This window comes from Labrus bergylta, chromosome 14 (genome assembly GCF_963930695.1).
Source record: "Labrus bergylta chromosome 14, fLabBer1.1, whole genome shotgun sequence".
Classification (NCBI taxonomy): Eukaryota; Metazoa; Chordata; class Actinopteri; order Labriformes; family Labridae; genus Labrus; species Labrus bergylta.
The window spans coordinates 13,139,686-13,152,737 of NC_089208.1; the positions used below are offsets into that span (position 1 = coordinate 13,139,686).

The following is a 13,052-nucleotide window of genomic DNA, read 5'->3' on the forward strand; positions in this document are numbered from 1 at the left end:
CTGTGTTTTTTTAGTGAAGTTTTTAAAGTTAAGTGCTGTTAGCCTATTATTGTTTTAATATAATGTATGAATTTCACTGTGGACTAGTGTAATGCCATTGTTCAGTGGTTGTGTACTGTCTTATTGTTGTGAAGATGTTGTTAGTCTATGTTTTGTTTCTTCACAGAGACGTTGTCTCTGTCTCCTGCCCAGGGACTACAGATGTAAATTAGCTTATAGCTAACTCTGGTACAGCTAAATGGCTGTACACTGTCCCTGTCAAAATAAACAAAATAAAATAAGATTGAGAGATGAAGAGAAAGATAGCAAAACATCGGACAGGTTTGTCATCTAAGGGGAGCAAAGTTTTTTCAGGGTTAACCAAAAGTCATGTGCTATGAGTGTTTCAGCTGAGTTAAAAGAACTCTGTCACTCAGATTTTGCTGCAAGGTCTACTGAAACTCATTATTTGTACTTTGGTGTGGTCAAAAATCACTTGTGTTGAAGAAATATTTTATCGCTTATCAGAGATAGAAGATAAAACTGAATGACGATTTGAACCCAGCTTTGAAAATACAGTACATATCAGTGATATCTTAAAATGTAAAAAAAAATATATATATATATATATATATATATATATATATATATAATTCAATAACTGGATCTTAAAATTAGAGATCACCACGTTCAATTATTTGTTGTATGAACACATGCTAATGTGGCAAAATGTTAGCAAATCACATTACTACGTGACTGACATGACTGAGCACTTTATTAATGTTATTTCTCTCGCCTGTTTGTGATACTGTCTAATTCAGATTTTTAAGTTTGTGAAAACAATATAGTAGTCTAATTTTAACGGAATAGCTTCATACAACTGGCTAATTTAGCTTTGCACAGTCATTGGACACATGTATGAAACAGCCTTCCTGGCCCTCACAGCACAAAATATTATTAGTAAGGCATGGGGCATCGTTTGGATTTGCGAAGCTAAACTTAAAAGAAGCCCTGTTGCCTGTCTCATCCTTTTTCTCTACAGTCAGGAACCTTATCTGTTTATTGGAACTAAGTCTGAGGCCAATAGTGCTTGAAATAAAATGATAATCCCTGTACTGTGATGATATCATTATTTTGGGTCATGCCCATCGTATCGTAATGTATAGTAGGCTATGTATTGTATATTGAGTAACCCTGTTATCAATAAAGGATTATCTTATTTTATCTTAATCCGATAATAATATAGATTTATTTGCGAGTGAGAACAATAGATTCTATACTTTGAGTACAGTGTGAACAATGGTTTTTTTTATTTTATTTTTTTATGAAACAAATATTAGGAGCTTTTAAGTCTCCTAATCTGTCCATAAGCCTAAATAATGAAAGAGCAGCATAAGAAAAGTATTTTAAGTCTATCATGGCTAAATTTATCCATGTGTCATATTTATAATCGACAAGTGCTGCGGTTTTATTACTTGTTCCAGCAATTAAAATGTGAGATAAGGCTGACTTCACTTAAATCATAAAATCCACACAGTATAAAATCCAATCATGATGTTATGATGTGTTACATAAGGATGTATGGTTACCAATTTCGACGAAAATAACTCACTTTAAATCATTGAAACGTATTGATTTTTTTTCTTAATATTTGTCTATTCAACTTGTCTCCTTAACAGTATTTGTTTTTTCTAAGTCCTTCATTGCTTCAGACTTCTTTCATGACCAAAGTTAAAACCTTACAGTTAAAGCTATTGTTGACTGCTTTCAACATTTTCAAATAACAAAGGAATAAAAATTCAAATCTTTGATCATGTAATAGCCATACCAACTAATGCTCCAAAACGAAGAATCAGCCTGAGCTTCATACTGTGATTGTACTCGTTTTATGACAGACAGAGTTAAAGTGTCGGGTCCATAATGAAAAGCTCAAAGGTTTCTATGATCATGTTCTTCTGAAAGCTGGCCTCCTATTCGTCAGAAGATGGGTCACTGACTTGTTGTTAGACTGGCTTAATATTTGACACAAAAGGGGCCCTCTCATTAAACCAGATGTATACATGTAATTGATAATGAGGCAAAAGTTCAGTTGTGGATAAAGGATTCATATAAAATCTTCAGTCAGATGAGCTCACACAGATCATTTAATAAACATTGTTTTAATGTAGCATGAAGTTTATCAAAATGTCTTCAAAAAAAAAAGGCAATTAAGGTGTTAAATCTTAGTTATTATTCATAAATGTAAGGATGGCAAAAGGATCTCCAACCACACATCAAACATTTTGTAGAGGAGGGAGAACTTCAAATTTAGTTTTAAGGGTTCAAAAGAGAACCAAATACAGAAACAGTCTTCCGTGTTTCTGCTGAATCTAAAAAAAATAGCTCTAAAAAAAATTGTTTCTTCTGTTCTTTTAAGTTGTCTTTTATAACAGTCTGACTTATTGATTGACAGCTTTTAGAGATATTGGAGCAACCTAATCATTAGTATCCCCACTAACTGATACTGAAAACCACACCAAAGTCCACCTGCCGATATAATCTGTCCACAACAAGTTTTTCAAGCACTTCACAAAACACACACAAACACACACGTAAACACTGACTTCATTCGGTGTTTGGATTGGTTTATTCACTGCTGAATTTGAGCTTCAGAGCCAGACATGCCTGAAGGACATTTTGTTTGATTGTAACATCATCAGTCACAGCCTCCGTCTTTTTGCCTGTTGTTGACGAGTTGGTTAAGCTTCTGTGTCCCTCAATGATGGTGAATCTGATCATCAAATACTGTCAGAAAATCTCACGTCGAACATTATATTAAATATATCCTATAGTTTTGATGTTGTATTTCTTTGTTAAAATGGCACTGTGGTTTATCAGAGTTAAATTTGGAAGAGGGCACAGTGTTTGCTTTAGAGTTGTCTGTTTACACCAGGGATCAATAGAGAAAAAAAACTGCTCTGGTTACACAATGTCTGAGCTTAGACTCCCATCATTTGAACACAAGCTCCAAATCCAGTAAATAAAAAAATATGTTGACAGCAGGACAACACACTTCTTTGGTTACTAGTCTGGTTTGTACATTGTACAATACAAGATTTATTCTATCAAATGTCTTTTTAATAAAATAACCAGACATTTTATCATTAGTGTTTCCAGATAACAGGAAAGTCAACGGGTATTCACATGGGCCTTAAAGTGACCTTGTTCATTTTGGGAGAGCATTCCTGGGACAGACGGGACAGAGATCAGCAATCACAGTTTAATCATTATCACAACCGATCGCTGACCAATCAGGACAGCAGACGCCTGGGGGTCAACAGCTTTTCCAAATGTCTATTGATCTGCACACAGTCCTGTACCCCAAAGTGGGACAGATAGATCAAACTCACCAAGCTCCCTGTGGAAACAGGCAGAGTGCTTGTAGGTCTCCTGTGAGCCTAAATTTGACATTTTACGTTAAAAAAATAGTTCTGTGAGACGACATGAAGCCAGCAGTGGTTCTGCTGGGCCTTATCCTGCTGCTGGACACCACCTTCTCTGCAGAAGGTAAGTCTTCTAGATCAGCTATTCAAATGTGAAGTAAAAGCTTTACAGCCCCATTTAATTGCAGATATTGTTAATAAATACATCAAGTAAAAAAATGATTCAGAAGTTTACAACTTCTTCTCTAGAGACTGTCATATGTAAATATGTGTGCATTTTGCAAGAATATAGTTTTTTAATGTATAAAATCTGTTAGAACTGCACACTTCCTCCAGTGTGTTTATCTGCATTTTTGAGTCTGTCATGTCATTTCATGTGGTAACATATAAACTAATTTCCACAGAGTCGTGTTTGAATCGCTGTGGCTCCTTCGACATGCAGAGGAAATGTCAGTGTGATTCCATGTGTGTGTACTATGGAAGCTGCTGTACTGACTTTGACACCTTGTGCCCTAAAAAAAGTCAGTGCAGTTATAACGTATTTCCAATTTACTGAACAAATTACTTGTAAAAACTTGTAGCCTATTTGTAATCAAGGATGTGACAAAGTTTCTTCTATTCTGCCTCCAGTTTCTCGTGGTGATACCTTCGAGGAAGGAGAGGACGTACATGAAGCTCTAACGAAACCAAACACTACAACTCTCACACCAGCCTTGAACACTGTTGCCCCAACCACCTCAGCTGCTCCTGCACCCACCACCACACAAAAGCCCACACCACCTGCAGACCCTAACGCAGCACCCTGCAGCAGTCGACCGTTTGATGCTTTTCTGCAGCTGAAGAATGGGTCCATTTATGCATTTAGAGGTAAACTTGGACTTCATTAAGGATTTCTGTCCAACATGGCTCTGTTTTTTCATGCCTTTCTCTGTTTTTAGTTTTCGTAAACATAAAATCTTTAAAATATGATTCCTCAGGTAGGAACTAGCAAACTAGCAATCACAACAGAATCCATGTTAGACAAATGTTATTTGGCATGTATTTAAGACTTTTATAGATTTTGACCTATGGCTCATCTGTGAAAATGGGTGAGGCAAGGGGAGATCTAAATATGTTGGCTTCACTCCCAGACAGCTGTTTCTCTGTCCATCTTTATATACAGTCTATGCCCCCAAATGTTCCCAAAAGGTGTCTTGTACATGTTCGTTTTTTTAATTCCACGAATTGATATGCAAAATAAAATCTGGACATCAATTGCTTGGCTAATTGTAGATTATAGAAGCTGTGCATGTTATTAATATATTTAAATTGTTGTCAATGTGTATATTTTTCTACATATGACTCTGACACAAAGCCTGCTTTTCCTCTAAGGTGAATATTTCTTTGAATTGGACGACAAGTCCATACTTCCCGGTTACCCCAAACTCATTCAGGATGTGTGGGGAATCACTGGGCCAATTGATGCTGCATTCACACGCATCAACTGCCAGGGAAAATCCTACATCTTTAAGGTACAGAGTTCTGTCCTTCTCAGGTGTGTACAATGTATTTTTATCAAGCAGCCCAGTGTTTTCTGATGACTCTTTACGTGGGAACTCCTGCATGTTTAAAAAATGAAGTGTTATAAAGTGTGAACTTGGTCTTAGTAAAAAATAGCAATGTGTTGTTTCCTGAGTATTACAGTTGTTGCATAAAACCTCACCACTTCGGCCTCTTCGCTCTGACTCCTCCTCAGGGGCATCAGTACTGGAGGTTTGATGGAGACGTCTTGGATGACGACTACCCACGAGACATTTCAGTTGGCTTTGACGGCATACCAGACAACATTGATGCTTCCTTTGCTGTACCTGCACCAAGTCACCGTGGCAAAGAGAAAGCTTACTTTTTTAAAGGTATTTGTGATAGCTGTCAGAGCAAAATAGATAAAAGACATGAAGAATTGTAAGCTTTTTATGTACTCTATGCACACATATGCACTCTATGTCAATATCTAGATAACTTCAGGAGTACTGCTCCTGAAATTCTTCTGACCTGACAGCTCACAAGGACCTCAGCAGGAGACATGATAACTGGAAGCCCACTTTGTCTGATTCTTTCTGTCTTTAGGTGACAAGTATCACCAGTACGAGTTTAAACACCAGCCCTCCCATGAGGAGTGTGTCCGCATGAGCATGTCCTCCCCATCTGTGCTGTTCACACGATACACTGACCTCTTCTGCGATCAGACGTGGGAGGATGTATTTACTGAGCTCTTTGGAGGCTCCAGTAAGTCTATGACGAGTTTTTGTTCTAAATATTTCAAATTGTGTTTGTTTTCTATGTGAAGGAATCACTCCATAGTTTTTTGATTCTGATCTCTTTTTTCAGTCAGCAGTCACCACACAGGGGCCCGTTTAACCAGCAGGGACTGGCCGGGCATCAGGACCCCCGTTGATGCTGCCATGGTGGGACGGGTCTATCTCAGTCCCAAGCCTACCTCATATCCTCCACCGTCTATGAGGCGGGGCAACCGGAGGAGGAAACCCAGCCGGAGACGCGGACATCGGGGAAGGCACAGTCGCCAAACGTTGTTCGAGGACCTTTGGGGTTATGATGATTGGTATGACTTTAGCCACTTAAGCGACATGATTGATGAGATCACCCCACAGGAGCACAAAAGTACACCTGTCCAAAATGTGTATTTTTTCAATAGAGGTATGAACACGTTAAGTATTTTTTATCCACAAATTTGAATGTGTTTTGATATAACAAAATACTTAAAAATAGGCAAAAAAAAATACTTGCAAGATTTTTATTCTCATTTTAAGTTTAATTCCAAAGCACTTTTTTTGTTGATTCATTTATGTTATCTTCTTGACTGCAGATAAATACTACAGAGTGGATCTGCAGACAAAACGTGTGGACTCTGTCAACCCTCCCTACCCACGATCTATCGCAAAATTCTGGCTTGGCTGCAAGCAGGAGGATACACCCGATACATCCAGAGCAGAGAAGAAGTAGGCAAGCTGGCTGAATCTTCAGTCACATGAGATGCTGAGCAGCTCCCTCTGTTTATGTCTTTATGCCAAATCTTAAGGTAATAACAATGTGAACCCATGATAGTTTCTGTTTTTAAGCCCTTTGTAATAAATACCCAGAAATGTTCCCTGTCTGTAGGTGGAAAGGTTAAATTCTGCATGATTTAATAAACTTGATATTAAAGTTTTTTGAATGCCTTATTATTAGACAACATACAGCTAAGGTTTTCTGACTATAACAATGTGACTAACTTCAGCACTGACGGAAACTCTGACCTTGACTATAAACACTGAAAGATTGCATTTATTTTTTTTAAACACACAACTGCCCCTTATTGCTTTGTTCATCTACAACAAAAATCAAAGAGTGTTACACTGTGGTCTAATGCTAACATAAACTCTTCAGTCTCTTTTTGTGAAACACTTGCACCCTCTGCTGGATATTGTCTGCAATGACGGACACATTTCGCATCATTGTAATGCTTCATGTGACATGGCACTTATGTTCTGAAGTAAACAATGCATTGGTATTTCCCTACGCCAAGTCAAATTAGGTCATATTGGGTTGTGTTTCCTACTACTACTATTACTTCTTGGTGATGATTTGTTTGTTTTTAATCTTTTGTACCCTTCAAATTTTGAGCTTTGGTGTCATACGTTTTGTTCGGTTTTCTTTGTTCATGACTTGAGTGAGCTATTCGAAGAGCCAAAAGATAGCCAAGGTAAACACACTCTTCCGACAGTTTTTAAGTGTTGCAATGTTGAAAGAAAAACTTCTGATTTGATAGTCCACATTGGAAAAAGAAACTGATTACGTTTTATAACTCTGACCAAACGTCACCAAAGTGCACCACTTCGATGTAAAATTGGAAAAACCACTTGACTGAAACGTACATTCTTTAAAAATGTTTGTGCCTTAAAGTCATCACTAGGAGCTTCATGTGATTGTGTCGCTGTAAAAGGCACCGCTGGGATTTGAACCCAGGATCTCCTGTTTACTAGACAGGCGCTTTAACCATCTAAGCCACGGCGCCGTATGATGACGATAGTGGAAATAGAGGCTATGAATGAAACACAATCAAAACAATACGCTATTTTAATTTTTGTCTTTTATTTTTGTCTGATGTTATACTCTACAGTGCGTAAATTACTTTCACTAAATACTTTTTACAATGTCATATGAGAAATGCATCTCTTTTAAAAGGCATTCAGCTCAATAATAAATAAATAGGCTAATAGCTAAAGCTTTTTTTTTACAATGTCTAAACCTTGTCCAAAAACGGTTTGCTCTTTTTTCGATCAACCCAGAAGATAGTCAATCATAGCCGCAGAAATGTCCAAACTCAAAAAGTTGAAGTCGCCCAGGTCCTGAAAGCACAGATCGGAGAGGTCATCCATGGACTCGTCGTTTTTACTGGAGACGCTTTGGTGCTCCAGGTGACTCTGGAAACTCTGCTTTGGCCCCGACTGTCTGACTGCAGCGCAGGGATAACGTTCAAACCGTGCGTCTCTAAGAAAAGCCTCAAAGTCCTCCGTCAGAGACCAAGAAGTCAGTTCACTTTCCGCGAACACATCATGGCAGTGACTAAAGGCAGGGGTTTGGTTGTAATGTTCTTGGGGTGATCCTGTGACACAAAGCGGGGAGAAGGCTGTAGCTTGGCCGGCTTCGTCAGGGGATGAAGGCTTGGGTGCAGGCAGGGACATTGCCTGATTCTCCAGGATGGATGAGAGCCTGCTAGACTCGGGTAAACTTGGAGCAGGGTAGCCTGGTGGTGATGGTAAACTGGCTGTAGGAGAGAAGCAAGGCACCAACTGGGGGTAAGGAGGACTGGGAATGGTACTGTAGAAGTTTGGATGAGGGTTGTCTGTGGAGGGTTTGGGGACCTCCTTGTTCGGTTTTTTGCTCTTGAAATGGCGAGCACGTCGATTTTGAAACCAGACCTGTTGAAAATAAGTAATGTTGGTTATTTGAGGAGAAATATTAAAAGGGATCTAAACCAAAATTACACTCGTTCAGTGATATTAAAATTGAAGTCTATGAACAGTGTATCATACCTGAATTTTGGACTCTGGTAGCCCAGTTATTGAGGCAAGAGATTCCTTCATTTTAATGTCCGGGTACTGTGTGACAGAGAAGGCCCTCTCCAGCTCGCTCAGCTGCGCCCTGCTGAAAGTAGTGCGCTTCCGGCGACGACTGGGGTCAGAGCGCGTCCTGTGATGGGCTGAATGCAACAAACAAACAAAAAACAATCATCAATTATTACATGTTCTGCCCTGAATTCAAAATAACAAAAGTTTTGCTGTAGCAGTATAAAATGCTGACCACAATATTATCCACTATCCAGTCACTCACCTTTGCTGGTGTCCAGTGCGTAATCATCATTGCTGTTCATATCCAAGCTGCAAGAAGGGTTCCAGTATTGTCCTGAGAAAAAAGCGTTCATCTCAGAGACACTGCGTCCACTGAAATCCATACCGTATGCAATCCTCTGGTGACACTCAAAGCAGGAGGAGAGGCTGTTCCCGATGGAGGATCGACTCGACTGTGGTGAACTCTCAGGATACGATCAGGACTTTATAGTTTGCTTGACTGATACAAAATGACCCCCCCCCCCCCCCTTCACCCCTCCTTCGTGCACAACTCAGTGGATATTGTCGCGCCTCAGAAACGCGTGCCTTTGATGTGGAACACGGCTAACTGTTGTCTGTTTGATCCTCGATGACCCATTAATGTGGCCATTTAGCCGAGACGAAGCTTGTCCTGCCATGCAATAGTGTCAGGTCACAACCCCCATAAGATCTACCTGTGGTAATTCATTGAATCCAAAATAATTAGGACGATGAAAAAAGTTTTTTATTTTTTTATTTTATTAAATATAGGAATGCAATGTGACAACATAGCCTACTTTAGTCCCTGTGTTCAAGTATACAGGGGAGGATCAAGACGCATGTTATTCTGATAACATTGTTTCTCATACCTCTTCAGATATAGATATTATAAGTAGATTTTTTTTCTGAAAACTTACAGAATCCATTGGCTTCGGTTACGCAAGGTTGTAATAAAAAGGTATAGGCCTACGATCACACATTTCTGATACGTCAGTCTGTGACGCATCCTCTCCTCCACAGCTCACGGTCTCCTGGTGTGCATGATAGTGCGTGTTTGGATGGTGAAAGTGTATTGAAGAAGCTGCAGGAGTGTGAGTCTTTAGTCAACCATAATGTGTCGAGGTGACAAATCGGGCTACTTCTTCTGCTTCCTGGTCTGTTTTGTTTCCACCGTTCGAAACATCAAAACACCGGATAACGCGCAGTCCAATGCCAGGCCAGTGCTAGACTCGCAGTGTATGGGGCCATTAAAAAAAAAAACTTTAATTTAAATACGGCAGACTGGAAGTCAAAAAAACAAACAAATTACAAGTTACAGGCTACGTGTTTTCGTTATTTCAAAGTGTTATTATTGTAAACACTATGTTGACATTATTCTTAATCCTGTGCACGTGATGTAGGCCTGGCTGAAAAATGATTTTGGATGGCACATTAACCTTGATGATTGGCTCAAAGTAGCGGTGAAGTATTTAACGTCGACTATTAAAGCCATTAACAATTGAGCCATTACGATCAGAACCCAAACCGCCTCTGGCTGTCACATGACTTCGGCTAAATTAAGACAGCATGCGGTGTATCGATACCAAATCCAGATGGGCCGTAGAAACCGGGTCACATGTTGCCAGGGTACCAGGGACATGCCCTGAACTCTGACACTCTGTTATTCAGTCATACAAAGTTGGCCAAGTTTAACACATAGGCCTGAACTTCCAACATTTTGAAAAAATAAATCATGAGTTGATGTTTTCTGTTTATGTGTCTTTACAATTTTGACCTTTGTAGAATATTTCTCCTTTCTATTCATATGTTTGTAGATTGTGAATCTGTATTTATTGGCCAGGTTGCACAAGGAGAGTTCCTTATGGGAAGAAGCCAGCAGGGGGCCGCACCACATCAAGTCACGATGTAAGTTTTATATCTGTCTACTTTGGGATGACAGTCGTGTTTTTGAAACTGTTTAGTCTGATTTACGTACTTAAACCATAACGTCACTTCTATTTTGGACTTGTGTTATAATGATTTTAATAGCTAATATTTGCTCTATTTATCTGGCAAATAATATAATATAATAATATAGGCCCTATCCCTACCTTTAGAATATTTGTAAATATGAATATTTTTACAGGAGCTTGCATTCCTTTCATTCATTCTATAAAAGTAATTTCATTCAGTTCCCCAACAAAAGCTTCCAGAAATGTATCTGCCAAATGACATGTGGTATTAGAAAACCTTTGCCATGGACAATAATTTGAATTTTGACTTGTGAACATGCACGGTGCCCAACCCTGTATCATAACAGTATAAGAGAAATAAACATGCATATGGAATATACCAACAGTTGACAAATGTAAAGATAACCACAAATGAGATGATGGGAAAACATAACAAAAAGTAGATGCCTTCCAAGAAGGATATACGGGCTAACTGATCTGTGAAACAAATGTTGTGGAAATAACAATCACCAGATCCAGACAGAAATGAACACCTGTGAGAGATTCTGGACTGAGATGTCCAACAGCTATTTCCTACAGTGTCTTCAAAGAATAAATTAGGGAATATTTTTTGTACTATATTGCTCCTGTAAAGCTGAGAGACTTCAGTTCAGTTCAGTTCAGTTCAGATCTTTATTTTCCCTGGAAGGGAAATTTGATTTGCAGCAGTGGACAATATTCACAAAAAAATCATTGTCACAAGTAGTGTCAGGAAATATGACTTAACTCAAATCTGCAGCAACTGCAACGAAGTGATTTGGCCGTGGTTTGGTTACTTTATATTGAAAACTTTATTGGAACTGGGTACAATGAACACCAGCACTGAAAGTTAACCCAGTCTTGTGTAGGTGACATGTTGACCATTATTGTGTTAGTTTTTTACCCCATGGTTTTTGTCAGGACTCCTGAAGCTGATTTTGGAGACAAGTTTTTAGAGATTCCTCCTTTTCAGCTCAGACGGCCCTTAATCAGTCCATGATTTTCTGTCCTGCCCTTGACAGTATTCCAGCAATTGCCATAAAATCTAACAATACACAAACCATCCTGCTCTCTGCATCTGAATGCTACCGTTTTTACTTCTCCTGTGTGTACACAGAAGCTCTGATCCTGCGTCCACACTCCTCAAAACAAAAATCTGCCTTGACACTCAGGTGTGAATGACGCCGTGTCCTCCTCTCCCTCACCTACAGCCTCACTTCTTCCTTCACAATACACAAACAGCATTCCCTAGCCCGCTGTTTGAAGTGCAAGCTCTGTCCACATTTCCTGTCAGCCTGAAAGATTTTGGGCCTAATCCATGTGCTGCATGGCTGAAGTGAGAGGGGTAACTCCTTAACCCTGTACCGCACTGTGAAACCTTTATGGATCTGATAAATAGAAGCCGAGTGTGATCCCAACTTGGCTGTGGATAAAAGAGGTCTCTGTAGAAAAAGAAGGAGAGGCAACAGGGATGATTTAGTGCAGCCATAGTTACAAAATAAATAGATATTACAGCTCATAGAGAAGGCTGAGGACAAAACCCGAAATATTCCTTCAGCACGATGAACAGCACCTGTGTGACTTCAAATTGACTTTGGATCTAACAACCAAAGAGAGCAGGGGCCTTGAGCAGAAAGTGCTTGAGGTGGAGAATTAAGGTTTATGGCCTCACTTTTTGTTTAATATATGCTATTTGTACAGAAAACATACTGTATAAAGCCGAGTAAGTCTCACAATACACATACACACATGTTCAGTTTTAATGTTTCTTTGAGCTGTGTGTATTAAAGCCCAAATATACAGTTGTTTTGCTGCAAACTAATGTATACAGTATAGGTAACTAATGATATTGCTTTGCTTAACTCTATAATTGTTCAAGGAAAAAAATGAATGACAGAATACATTTTTTTTTCTAGGATTTGATCATTGAGTTGGAGCTTGTTTTTAAAAAGTTAAAAAGTTCCCTTAAAAAATAAAAAGTTCCCTTAAAGCAAGTTTACTAGTTAAACTCTGAATAATGGCCTACTTCACTTTAGAAAGTCATTACAGGTTTTATTTTTGTAAATGTTGACTCTTAAAAGATAGCCGAGGCTACTTGTACCTTAAGTTGTCGTGTTAATAGCATGAAAATGTATCTCCTTGAGACTGTAGCTTAATGGAGAGTACATCAAAATAGAACTCAACTTCATTAAAGTTATAATCTTGAGGATTATCGGTTTACTGTTAAAAGTTCTATTCGAGTATAGGGGAGACTGGGGTTGGTTGTCTTATGGTTGAGTTGTCACAGTGCATATTACAGCCAACCTAAAGGACCATGTTTCTTCATGTTATAAGGCTACATAATATTTGGCATGATGTCATGCTCATTTCTATCTGGAAACACACAAAACATTGAGGTGACAAGATATTTTGTGGGTCAAAGGGGTGGGGGTAATTTCATGTAGATGTTGTTTTGGTATTCAATGTTTCAAGGTGATTAGTCATTCAAACAAGTGGAAGTTAATATCACTTTGAGCATATTTCAGCTAGCTAGTTAAAGCTGTGTGGTAGCTAGC

At 38.8% G+C, this 13,052-nt stretch overlaps 2 protein-coding genes and 1 non-coding gene across 3 annotated transcripts; 1 reads left to right on the forward strand and 2 right to left on the reverse strand.

The window, feature by feature from the left end:
- Positions 1 to 3,330: 3,330 nt before the first annotated feature.
- vtnb (vitronectin b) lies at positions 3,331 to 6,606 on the forward strand. The gene is made up of 8 exons (XM_020635636.3): positions 3,331 to 3,525; positions 3,806 to 3,922; positions 4,032 to 4,268; positions 4,773 to 4,912; positions 5,137 to 5,293; positions 5,508 to 5,666; positions 5,769 to 6,095; positions 6,265 to 6,606. The coding sequence occupies exons 1-8, from the start codon at positions 3,462 to 3,464 to the stop codon at positions 6,399 to 6,401; spliced, it is 1,338 nt and encodes a 445-aa protein (XP_020491292.1). The 5' UTR covers positions 3,331 to 3,461; the 3' UTR covers positions 6,402 to 6,606.
- Positions 6,607 to 7,192: 586 nt separating this feature from the next.
- Positions 7,193 to 8,892, reverse strand: LOC136182432 (cone-rod homeobox protein-like). The gene is made up of 3 exons (XM_065963156.1): positions 8,772 to 8,892; positions 8,474 to 8,640; positions 7,193 to 8,359 (listed from the first exon to the last, which is right to left on the reverse strand). The coding sequence occupies exons 1-3, from the start codon at positions 8,890 to 8,892 to the stop codon at positions 7,718 to 7,720; spliced, it is 930 nt and encodes a 309-aa protein (XP_065819228.1). The 3' UTR covers positions 7,193 to 7,717.
- trnat-agu (transfer RNA threonine (anticodon AGU)) lies at positions 7,379 to 7,452 on the reverse strand. The gene has a single exon. It is a non-coding gene; the product is annotated as a tRNA-Thr (tRNA).
- Positions 8,893 to 13,052: the final 4,160 nt, after the last annotated feature.

Coding starts and splice junctions, on each gene's coding strand:
- LOC136182432 (XM_065963156.1), bottom strand. CDS start 8,892: ATGGATTTCAGTGGACGCAGTGTCTCTGAGATGAACGCTTTTTTCTCA. Junction 8,641..8,771: donor CGCACTGGACACCAGCAAAG/GTGAGTGACTGG, acceptor TGTTGCATTCAG/CCCATCACAGGACGCGCTCT. Junction 8,360..8,473: donor TACCAGAGTCCAAAATTCAG/GTATGATACACT, acceptor TATTTTCAACAG/GTCTGGTTTCAAAATCGACG.
- vtnb (XM_020635636.3), top strand. CDS start 3,462: ATGAAGCCAGCAGTGGTTCTGCTGGGCCTTATCCTGCTGCTGGACACC. Junction 4,913..5,136: donor GAAAATCCTACATCTTTAAG/GTACAGAGTTCT, acceptor ACTCCTCCTCAG/GGGCATCAGTACTGGAGGTT. Junction 6,096..6,264: donor TGTGTATTTTTTCAATAGAG/GTATGAACACGT, acceptor TCTTGACTGCAG/ATAAATACTACAGAGTGGAT.